The sequence below is a fragment of the Papaver somniferum genome, chromosome 1 (genome assembly GCF_003573695.1).
Source record: "Papaver somniferum cultivar HN1 chromosome 1, ASM357369v1, whole genome shotgun sequence".
Classification (NCBI taxonomy): domain Eukaryota; kingdom Viridiplantae; phylum Streptophyta; class Magnoliopsida; order Ranunculales; family Papaveraceae; genus Papaver; species Papaver somniferum.
In genome coordinates this window covers 1,478,467-1,491,007 of record NC_039358.1, presented here as the reverse complement: position 1 = coordinate 1,491,007, position 12,541 = coordinate 1,478,467, and the positions used below count along the sequence as shown (strand labels likewise).

The following is a 12,541-nucleotide window of genomic DNA, read 5'->3' as shown; positions in this document are numbered from 1 at the left end:
ACTAGCACAACAACCTGTTCAATTAATGTAGTAGTATGTGGTTGGAACTTACCTTGTTAGGCTTCCAACTAATTTCATGTAATAATTGTTATCCAATAATATCATATATTGTCTAAAAAGAAAAAGTGATAATAATTCTTTTGTTTTCGTTTTTTTTTTTCTTTGCTACCTTATCCACTGTTCCTCTTATGGCTATGGGGAAATATTCCAGTCAATGATGTAATTACCGAAGAAGTGGTCCAGTAGAATGAGGTCGGTGTAATTAAACAATTATTAGTTACTTGTAGATAAAACGCTTCACACGTCTTCTGGGACCAGCCTGCAGGATGATCATATCTTACTCTATAGAGCCGCTCGCTTGAATGAATAAAATGTTACTTTCAGAAGGGGAAAGAAAAGTCAAAGGTAAAAGGAATGCCATTGTCACCGGCTACTAGACTAAGACACCTTACCTGTTTGACGGAGAGTAAATCTTTCGTGTGATTCTAATTCTGTGAAACAACCTATAGTTTAATCAGAGAGAGAGAGAGAGAGAGTGGGAGAGTAGCAACGTAACTAATTAAACCATAAATTCTTCATCTGTGAGTTTATAAGTATGGCCGATGCTCTTCTTTCCTTTTTGATTAATGAATTAGGTGATGTTATCAAACAAGAGATTGAACAAGAAGTGAGGTTAGTGGTGGGTGTTCGAAAGGAGGTCAAGAAGCTCGAATCAACATTCATGACCCTCCAAGCTGTGCTGAATGAGGCTGAGCAGAGGCAAATGAATGAGGAATCAGTGAAGATTTGGTTGTCTAAACTCAAAAGTACAGCCTATGAAATGGAAGACGTTTTGGACGAGTGGGGAACAGAGATACAGAAATCACGGTTGGAAAAGCTGAAACTCGTGGAGGACAATGGAAATCAGGTACCAAAATTATCTTCCTATTTCTGTTCTCCTATCTCGTGCGTCAAACAAGTTGTCTTACGACATGATATTGCTTATAAGGTGAAACAAATCCGAGAGACTTTAGATTGTATTAAAAATGAGAGAAAACAATTTCTGTTCAAAATGAGTGAGAGACCTGAGAAAGGTCCTCACGTTCATGAGCGGAAAGAAACTAGTTCCATCATCGTAGATCGTCCAAATATATTCGGTCGTGATTCTGACCAAGAATTAATTTTGAACAGACTCTTCGGTGTTGAGAACAGTACTAACCAGCTGGAAAATGAAACTAGAGACCCCCGCATCATTTCTATTGTTGGAATGAGGGGTCTTGGCAAGACTACTCTTGCCCAACTAGTATTCGACCATGAAAAGGTGAAATCTCACTTTAAGTTGCCCATGTGGGTATGTGTGTCTGATCCCTTTGATCGTATAAAAGTTGCCAAGGCAATCATACGAGCAGCTAAGGAAAAAGACACACATACCTCGACATGGAATGTGTTATTTGGAGAGTTATGTGAGTCAGTTAAAGGGAAAAAATTCTTACTTGTGCTCGATGATGTGTGGACTAATGATCCTAATAGTTTGAAAGAGTTTACGCACATACTCGATCTTGGAGAACAAGGAAGTCGCATTTTAGTTACTACTCGAAGAGAAACCGTTGCGTCGGCGTTGAACTCTTACAAACATATGTTGCAAGGTTTAAATTCTGACTATAGCAGTTTATTGTTACATCGTAAAGCTTTTCATGGGAAGGAGAAAGAAAGGAGTGAATGTTTAGAAGATATTGGCACCACAATATCAAAAAAGTGTCACGGCTTACCACTTGCTTTAAGTCTTTTGGGAAGTCTTTTGAACAAAAAAGTTAATGAAAATCATTGGATGCATGTCCTAGATAGCAAGATTTGGGAACTAAAAGGTTTTGATCACCAAAAGAAACTTGTATATCCTATTTTTTTGCTAAGTTATGATGACCTAGAATCACAACTGAAGAACTGTTTTCTATATTGTGCAACCTTTCCTAAGGCTTTCAAAATACGGAAACGTACCTTAGTTAGGCTTTGGATGGCACACGGTTTTCTTTACTCAAGTACTGATCAAGCAAAAGACCCCGAGTTAACCGGCGAGGAGTACTTTGATGAATTAGTTGATCGTTCGTTTTTCCAAGACATTTCTTCGGATGGTGTTGGCAGAGAATTCTGTTGTAAGATGCATGATCTTGTTCATGATTTTGCTCAGTTTCTCATGAGGGATCATTGTTATGACTCGTATAACAATGAAGACACATTCTGTTCTAAGCAGCATAGGAATCCTATTCATTTGAGTTTAATATATGATGAGCGTGACGCTAGTCAGGGTTCTTTTCTTGCCTCAGTCAGAAAGGTTGATAATGTCCGAACTGTCCAGTGTAGGAGACATATGGATCACTCATTCAGTGTTGATAGTCTCTCTTCTGGCTTAATTCGTAACTTAAGAAATGTTCGGGTATTGAAATTGAAAGGCATGGGCATAACACACATCTCCAATCAGATTGATAAGCTAATACATCTAAGATATCTCGATTTGTCCAGAAACAAGAACTTAGCTGAATTGCCTGATTCAATGTGTGGTCTCATTAACCTGCAAACATTGAAACTGAAAAGGTGTAAGAGCCTTATCAAACTTCCTAAAGAGGTATGGAGAATGATCAAGATGAGAAACCTTGATATTAGGCTAGCTGGTTTGGTATACTTCCCGGAAGGAATTAGAAACTGGAAATATCTCCAAACCTTGAGCACCTTCGTTGTCACTGCTGCAGCGGAAGGGTGTAAACTCGTAGAGTTAAAACACCACAACCTTTTAAAAGATTGTTTAGAAATAAAAGGGCTAGGGAGACTGAAATCTGCAGAGCAAGCTGCTGAAGCCAAATTTCAAACAAAGAGTCGGCTAATTGAGCTTCGTTTAGATTTTGATTCTTCTGAAGAAACAATGGCTTCCACGTCAAGTAACGGTCAGATACATCGACAAAGCTCAGAGGTATTAGAGGTAGCGAGATTAATGGATAGCGTCTTAGCGGTTCTACAGCCTCATTCTAACTTGAAGAAGCTCACCATAAGCAACTACTTGGGTTTCAAATTCCCAAGTTGGATGGGTGATATAAGAGCATTAACAAACCTACGGTTTCTAGAATTATATAAATGCTCCAGTTGTACGGAATTGCCAGCTTTGGGTCTCCTGCCATCTCTTGAAGAACTGTTGATTAAAAATCTAACAAAACTAAGGCATATTGGGGTTGAGATCTATGGTGGTGGTCAATGTGTAAATGAAGTGGCATTTCCAAAGTTGGTAACATTGATTATTAATGGAACTAAAAACTTGCAGGTATGGGAATTTGGCAGTAGAGAAGTACAGGTTGGTGAGATTATGCCTCGTGTTACAAGCATCACACTCTTTGGGTGTACAAATTTAATTGCATTGCCACCTTTGAATAAACTTCCATCTCTTGAAACTCTTACGATACGACATGCACATCAGTTGACAAGTATCTGTGTTGGGTTTTACTATATCAGACGCAATACTATGTCCTATCTTGGAGTTATTAGTCAACTCAATAGTTTCTCATCATTTCCAAAGCTAGTTACTCTTGACATCAGTTATATGGCAAGTCTGGAGGCAATTGTTTTGGGTGTAATAACAGAAGGAGAAAAAGGGGATAATAACAATGAGATTTCCGTACTTCCATGTCTTAGAAGCTTAAGAGCTTTAGTTTGCCCGGAATTGAAGTCATTGAGATTTCTGACCAAGTCTTTGCTGCCATTTAAGAAAATTCACTTGTGCAACTTAAAAGAGTTTAAGATGAGAGAAGAAGAAGACGAAGATTTATCTCTTCTGCCTTGTATTCGTGATTTGTGTCTTCATTGGTGTCCTGTACTACTTTCGTTCCCTCGCAACCTCCCGAACTTGGGCAGTCTTGTTATAGAGGAGTGTCCATCACTAATATCTGAAGATGATCGTCCTTACCTACCAATCTCACCCAACCTTACAAGTCTTGAAATTTTGGAAGGTCCAGAAGGACCAGTACAATCACTAGTCAATCCAAGAGATATAGCACGATTCAAAGAACTTCAGAGATTGACTTTATACGCTAATCTTGACGAGTCATTTATATTCATCCCGGAGTCTGTACAAAGCCTCACCAAACTCAAATACTTGTGGATCGGAAACACTAGCGGAATGCATGATGGAGGGGATTGGAGTATCCTTTCTCACATCCCTAACATCAACATTAATGGCAAGAAGATTAACCCTTCAACATACTCGGCATCATTATCGTCAAGTCAAATCTAGGATCTCACCAAGGTTAGTACGAATTTTATTTCTATATTCAGTTTCTTATTACTATCTTATATATTTATATATGCAAATAATAAAAAATGTTTGATAAACCTAACTGGACATATACTTGTGTTGCACAAGTCGCAGCAACGAAGGTCGGAATATGCGGGTGGGAAAGAATCGACAATAGATTATTGAGAAATTAAGTGCTGATTGTAAGGCAATCAATTGAAACTTCGGAGATTTGGCTATACTTCGTTCATTACCTTATGAATATAGTGTTTATTAACTACATTTTGGCTGTAATTGTATTTTGAGAACACTTTTTATTTGGTGTGTGAATGGTTTGTAATATTCATTTGATAAACAAATAATATATATTTTGAGTGATGCCCTTCAAATGATAAGTGACTGGTTGTGGTGCCAAAATACAAATGGTTGGGCTCCTCATATATATTTTTGTATCAGTTTTTTATTTTATTTTGTGGTCTTTTTCTTTGCATGTCTTTCTCTTTGGTTCATTGCTGAGTTGGCCTCAACACTCTCTTTGTTTTCAATTTCGATTTGTATAGAACCCAAGGAACCTTCATTGGGTTTAAACTCCATATCCACTTGAGGATTAGATTCAGTTAGCTGCCAGTGTATTCGTTTAGACCAGTATTTTGTGCTTTTTCCTTACTGTCAGCTTTGAGGATGGGGACGATCAACTATGTTCTCGACTCCTGAGGAGTAATATATAGACACTCAACTCAGATACTTGGAAGTAACAGTATTTATAAGAACTAGCAGGATTACATAGACCTAGACTGCAGTTTTGATTGCCCCCAGGATCTAGTGTTATTTAACAAAGACCAACTAGCATATGATCAAAACACTAGGAAATTCTACAAACATGTATCCTATATTCAAACTTATAGATGAAAACAATCCAATCAGCAACTATATAACCATAAGTACTTGGTATATAAAGATGTCTGCGCTTAATCACTATTTGAACTCTTTTCCGGCCCCCATTCCCATGACGTAGACTTAATACTATTAGAATGAACCCACTTAAACTCAAATTAAGCTGTTCAGAAAATAAATACATACCCGAAATGAGAACTTGCAATAACAAGTGCTCGTTCCATTGTGTATGTCCACAAAGCAAACAGCTTGCTTCTTGCACTTTACCAGAATTATACCGGTCAAAACTAGTTTATATCAGAGGAAGTCTTATATCACCGGCTGGACACCTTTTCTGGAATGGTAAGTTATCGAGTGTCCATCCTCGTATCCCGGTATTCACTTGATATTTAAAACACAACTGTAATTCCTTAAGGTTGGATTTTCCATCTGTGCTACAGATCATTCCAACGTTTTTGTTACGTAGGTGAGATTTCAGTTGTGTAAATATAAACTGCTCAGAGGCAGCTTTGCCAGCAAACAGTCCAACAAGAAAGTTACCCAAACCAAATTTTTTCAACGTCCCGTACGCTTCTAACCCTTTGGAAAAATACAATCTCGTGGTACTAAAGCTTGTACGTACCCCATGTTTCTTGTATTCATGTTTCCAAAATTGATTGTAATTATTTTTCTTAGCATTAATCCAGTCTTTCTCCAACATGGCTTTGATTGGCGCCAAGGCTCCAGGTTTGAAGGAATTTGGTGTAGATGGTAACTCGGGTATCTCCATAACCCATGGATAGTAAATTCTTTCTGGAAATTCGATGAAGAACGTGATGGTTGACTGCCGCAGACTGTGTAAGCCCATTGGATAGCTAATATATAGTATTCCGGCCCTGGTGGTGTTGGTGGTGGTGCAGCAAAAGCTGAAGGATAAGAAGGGGGAAAATAATACAAGAAAACATTAATAGAAACCATTACGGAAAATGGATCATTTGTCTAAATATTTTTAAAACATGGTTGTAATGGACGAGTAAAAATTAGTATGGGTGAAATGGACACCAAAAAAATAGCAAGAATAAAACTGGATCCATCCTGACATAAACTTAAAAAAGAGCAAGGATGAAACTGGATGCATCCTGATGTAAATTAAAAATAAGAAAAGTATTTGAAAATGGGTAGGATGAAACTGTTTACATCCTGACTATTTTTACATTTTCGTCCATTTAAACAGTATCAAATTTTACATGTCTTTTTCATCAAGGAATTGTTAATTTTGGTCTTTTTAACCAATTTTATGAAACCATTAACATTGTAAGGAATGTTATGACTTTTAATTGTTTAAAGTATAATGAACCGGATATGAAGAAGAAAAAAAAAGCTTAATAGTCCGGTTTTTATAATTCCAATGTAGAAAGTACTCTATGAATGCTTCAAGAGATATTGTGTAGAAGTATTGATGCTAATGTTTAGAAGAATTGCTTAATAAATTGACTATTTGACTAACAGTCTTCATTCAAAGTCAAGTTGTGTTCGATTTTTGTATCCAAACGGGGTTCCAGAAATGGAGTCATTAGTTGCAATTACCTTGATTGTTCTGTTGAAGGGTCAATTACATGCTCAGAATAAATGCAGTGGTTTCAACTTAACATCATTTGGCACAGTGGGGAATGATTGGCATCCAAGATATTACATGATCAAATTGGAGCTGCTAGCATACCCGAATTGAGATCGTGATGCCCACCTCGCACCCCTCTATTATTATTGGGATATGTACCGTGTAAAGGAGGCTCAGCTGGTTCTTTCACTCGTTATTCTTAGGATAATCCTTCCATAAATTTAGCATTTTATATTCAAACAGCTTGAAGGATTTTTCGGTCACTTTCACCTCTTTTCACCTAGGGTAAGAATTTTTAACAGTAATCAATCGAGGAGAGCAGAATTGTAGAAGGTGACAGAGATATATTGAGTTTTGATTTCTATAAATCCCATCTTTGTTGGCCACCAAACACAACCAAAACTAAAATTTGTGCCATGTAATCAAAGATAGCAGCCGTCGGATATATACAATCTTATGGTTAAAATGTTTTGTCAAAAGCTTTTGTTAGTTGATCCCTACCCGTGTTATAATGTTTGTCAAAAAAATTTAAGTGATATAAGGTCTAACAAAAATCCTTTTCGACCTTTACAATTTTATCGTCGGAATATAATTTTGTCATAAACTATTTAGTGCGAGCTGGTTTATTCATCCGGATTTTTTCAGCTACTTTTACTATTATTCATGTGCGGCATTTTTGTTTACATAAACTTTTAGGAGTCAGTTTCCTGCAAGTTACTGCTATCATGTTTTAGAGGTTGATTGTGAACGCAATAGTTGCTCTTTGTTGTGCAGTTTTCGTTTATATGACTTTTGGAATCTGATTTAAACTTCTTAAAAATACCAAACAACTCAAATTTTGTCTCATGAATAACACCTATGAACTCATCAATGAATAAGACAAAGTATTTATTACCTTTATACATTGGTGTGTTCTTCATTGGCCCACTTACGTCAGCATGTACTAACCCAAGAATTTTTTTTGCTCTCCATGCTATACCATTTGGGAATGGTTGGTGATGTTGCTTTTCAAGTGCACAACCTGCGTGCATTTTTTTCTTGTGATCAATGTGATGAGGAAGTCATTGCACCATGTTTCTTTTGGAAAGTACCTTGAGACTATTGAATTTCGGGTGCTCAAGTATTTTATCCCTTAACCATGCTTCATCTATGGTTTTCATCCTCATCGCTACTTTGTTTTCTTTTTGAAACATAATCATATAGCTTTTATTTCTCTCGGAATTTATACAATTCTTCACTTGTGTTTTGTTTTTGTGTTTCTTGTCATACCCAAGCTCTACAAGTTGCCCAACACTAACTATAAAACTTTGTGCCAAATGGAGAACATATAACACATCTTTGCTTGTTTGCACACAAATTATACCCCTCTTTTTGGCCTGAGTAATGTTTCCCTTTCTAATTTTTACATGGGAAACCAAGGACGGATCCATGTCGACAGATAAGTTTTTCTCACCATATATATGAGAAGTACAACCACTATCTACAAACCACACTTCACTTTTAGTTTTCCAAGTATTCGACAAGTTTTGTTTATCTTCCTTCTCTTCAACACTACTGGTTTGTTGATTGTCTTTGTATATATAATATTTTTCCAAATACCCATGCTTCTTGCTATTGAAACTTTGAGGTTTTCTTTTGTTCCAAAAATCCTTCTCCAGATGACCAATTCTCTTGCAAATTGCACTTTGGCACTTATTAAGAATCACCCTTTTGGTAGTTGTTAGTACTTCGTCCTCCTTTGTTATATCTTTCGTTTCATTTGTAATATTTTGAAATATCACCCTTGTATTCATTCTTCTTCACATATGAATGTTTTGAATTCAAGTTGAAATGCAATTTCAATCAAATTCTCGGACTGTCATGACACCCTGTGCTCATAGACTCTCAATGAAGTCCATAATTCTTGTGACTTTCGTGTAGAGAAATCTTTTGTTTCTTCTAAATCAGCCACAATAATTTCAAAATTTTCTCACAAGCAAATCAAAATCTTTTTAAAAATTCTTCTTTCATCTTCTCACCGCATACAATCAATAGTTAATTCTCCTCTATCAGTCTTCGCTAAAACCCTCATTATTAAATAGGTCTTGATCGTTTTGTTTCTTATCTATCTAAGAGATTTGGTAGTCAGAGCATCCACAGTGGGCGAGTATAACCAAAAATTTGGGATGAGATCGTAACGCAGTGGGACGGAGTAAAAATCAAATTTGGACCAAAGATCAAATCCCAGATCATATTTGGTCGCGACCAAATACCAAATCCTAATATAGTCGGGCGTAAATTTAAATTACGCTTGTTGCTGGGCGGACACCCAACCATCCGCCCGTTCACTTACTCATCAGACGGGCACCAAACCATCCGCCCCATTCAAAATGAAATTCATCAGGCGGACACCCAATCATCCGTCCGTTCACATTTCGTCAGGCGGACACCAAACCATCCGCCCCATTCAAAATGAAATTCATCAGGCGGACACCCAACCATCCGCCCGTTCACTTACTCATCAGGCGGACACCAAACCATCCGCCCCATTCAAATTTCGGGCGTAAACCAATTTTACGCCCCATTCAAGCGTACACCAAATTTACGCCCGTTTTCGTGCGGTGATTAATTTTACGCGCGACCAAATTTGGTCTTCTCCCCATAACGTCACAGTACAGATTAAACTCATATTTAGTCTTTTTTTTTGGTATTTGATCTTTGAGTTTAGTCGTACCATTGCAGTCGCTCTCAATATAAACATCCACTATTAAAAAAAAAATTCCATATTCTATTATTAGTATTGTGGACTTCTGGTCCATAGCTACCATTCTTTACTTTTCAAGACAAAACAAAAACTAAAATCCAATGTATAGATTCATCCCCCTTGATCATACCTAGTCTAGCAATCGGTTCCAATCATCATAAATCCTAATAATAAATTTCAAAAGGGTATCCGAAGTAATAATTGGGTATAGTAGATGCTATCGTACTAAAATCATACTCAATTCGAAGAATTGTTTGTTCTTGCAACAGATCTTCTGTAATTTCGCATGTAGGGTTATTTTTCTTGGTTTCTTCCGGGTTATTAATAACTTAATTTTTTTTTAAGGAAATTGGAAATTCATTAAAAAAAAGATTAGTACAAAGGTACAAAATATACAAAAGCTAAGTAGATTAAGGTGGCTGCCATACAAGGAGATATCCCTACTGAACATCCAATCGCTAAAGGGTCTGACAAGATTAATGACTTAATAATTTTTGGATAATAGCGAAGGAAAACAACGCTCATAATGAAACCCAAAAATGTAGGCCTTTCCTGCTGTCCACACCACAATAGATGAACAAAAGCATATTTATTTTCTTTATTTCTAAAATGAGTAAATAAGGTTATTTTTTTAAAATCCCTACCAATTAAACATTTCTTCGGGATAAAAATGTCAAAAAAACATAAAAATAACCCTTTCATTCTTAAACAAAAAAATAACTCTTTCATTCTTTTTTGCTGTTGATAGTGAAAATTTATGGTTGGTTACTTTCTGTCCATCTTTATCCCGGGTGGATATTGAATAAAACGAGTTGTTGCTTTTAAGGGCTGAAATTTTGAAAATAGAATTACATGCCCGGCAAAAGGAAGTAATCAGTAGAATCCACAACTGCATGAAGCTTCGTTTAGTATACATTATCGCTTAGTTTTGTATGTATTACTTGGTTTTGTATGACAATTAGGAGACTTTAATAATTTCTTTCGTTTTAGAAAAAATATCTTCACTTTTTCAATTCGGTCCATTTTTGGGGTAAAACAAAAAAGTGATAGTATTTTTTTTTCCTGAAAAAGGAGAGACTGTTGACAAATCACTGTACGGTTGAGTAGTTGGTCTGCGAACTACCAATTTCATCGTTGTAGGTACACAAATCGGGATTCGCCACATGGTTGTAGGAGAAGACGCGAAATATACCTAGGAAATCCTGTTGAAAGATCTGGTATCATTCCCCAGAGTTCTCGTCAGTGACTTGTCAAATCAGGTCAAGATCATCATTATTAGCTAAACAACGAAGTACAATTTGTTTGTGAAATAGCATTTCATGACGAATCAAATGGGAGTATCCAACAAGATATCGATGGCGAAATCGAATCAAGGGAAGTAAGGTTGCTTGGCTGAAAAGATAAGCTGCGAAATAAATATACTATAAGAGTATATAATTATTATAATTTTGTCTATCTAGTTGGACACATCGAATCCTAAATTCTTCCATTTATATTAATAGTAAAAAAACAAAAATTCCCAAAACAAAAAGTATTGATATCCAAACTAAGAAAATCGTTAAACTAGAACATTTTCTTAATTTTTTTCCGATACATTTATACTATGATTTATCCACATAAGAACATTCTCTTTTTAAATTTATCCCAAATTTTGTAGTTTGTGATAAGATGATAGGTGCAACAACCACTTCTACCCTCATATTCAGTTATTTTTTAAAAACTTTTTGAGAAATTGTCGATAAAATCGTTGTATCGGCTGATACCAAACGATAGAGGTTTAACCGATAGATAAAATCAAAATAAAAAAATTGTTAAAGTAAAACATTTTTTTGATTTTATTTTTTTAAACATTTATATTGTATGATTTATCCACGTAGTAATATTTTCTTTTAAAGTTTATTATTGATAGGGGTAGTAATTATGTTTACATTTTGGTTAGCTTTTCCTACCATGTTCAGACATTTTCAAGAAATTTCTACGAAATCCGTGGTATCCGGATATAAGAAATTGCCGACAAAGTCAGCTGCCGATACAAAACGATATAGGTTTCACCGATACATAAAATCAATTGGGGTCGTATTGTAATTAAAGTATTTTTCTTCCAAAATACCCTAATAGTAAACACAATATCGTAGTGTTCTCATGTCTTGGAGCGCCGCAACTGGTAAGATATCACTACTCTTCCATAAATACTCGTTTTCTCATAGATTTATTTGAATGCAGTAGTTACGTTTAATCTAGCATTTGCATTTACTCAATTACAATTGGTTTGTACTTAGATCTCAGACTCTCACCCAATTACAATTGGTTCTTGGGAACGGTGTAGTTTATTACTTCCCTGCTTTCCATTAATTTTTTTGTAGAACATGTGATTTTGTTGTTTTTACTGCCTTTTTTTTATAGGAAAACAGAGATAGTGCCCAAAGAGAGCAACTAACTCTAAGTTACAAAATATGTTCAGATAGGCTAAGTCTAGCACCATTCTGAACATCCACACTCGGATGAAAGTCATAATTAAGAGTCTCACCAGTCGAAACATGAACTGACTGAAGAGTATCAAAAAACTGTTGAAGTCATAATTAAGAGTCTCACCAGTCGAAACATGAACTGACTGAAGAGTATCAAAAAACTGTTGGAGGTTAGGACCCTTCCAATTTAAGTTATGCAATAAGTTTGACTGAGTAGAAATTTTTGCTAATCTAATCGCCGAGAGGTTCTGATGACGAGCTACTTTAATTAAGTTTCCTAGGACAAAATCAATAGCTAGTTACAAAGTTTACTCCATGAGACTGGTTAAATCTTATTTGAAATCTTTCTTGAACTTCCATCTGGTATCCCTTTTTCAGCCTGAAAGTTTCATCATCTTCTGCTGCAAAGTCTATGTTGGATTTCTTAATTTCTTTGCCCCATTCCAATGCTAGATGAGCTCCTTTGTCTGTCCTTGCTGCTCTATTGGTACCAATTGTTGATTCTTTGATGGTCCTTTCTCCCATACATTGGCTTGAAAAGGACAAAAAAATTAAAGAAAAGTTAGTATAAGGAGGTAAATCACCAT

The 12,541-nt window shown here is 36.0% G+C and overlaps 1 protein-coding gene across 2 annotated transcripts; it reads left to right on the top strand.

The window, feature by feature from the left end:
• The first annotated feature begins 525 nt into the window (after window positions 1-525).
• LOC113277072 (putative disease resistance protein RGA4) lies at window positions 526-4,742 on the top strand. 2 transcript variants are annotated; one of them, XM_026526310.1, is made up of 2 exons: window positions 526-4,264; window positions 4,388-4,742. In XM_026526310.1, exon 1 carries the CDS (start codon window positions 596-598, stop codon window positions 4,250-4,252), a length of 3,657 nt encoding a protein of 1,218 aa, XP_026382095.1. In that variant the 5' UTR covers window positions 526-595; the 3' UTR covers window positions 4,253-4,264; window positions 4,388-4,742. The 2 variants fall into 2 exon arrangements, with proteins under 2 accessions (XP_026382095.1, XP_026382096.1); XM_026526311.1 differs by having other exon boundaries at window positions 4,382-4,742.
• The last annotated feature ends 7,799 nt before the right edge of the window (window positions 4,743-12,541 follow it).

Bases quoted from the DNA above. Each gene is read 5' to 3' on its own strand.
- LOC113277072 (XM_026526310.1), top strand. From the start codon at position 596: ATGGCCGATGCTCTTCTTTCCTTTTTGATTAATGAATTAGGTGATGTT.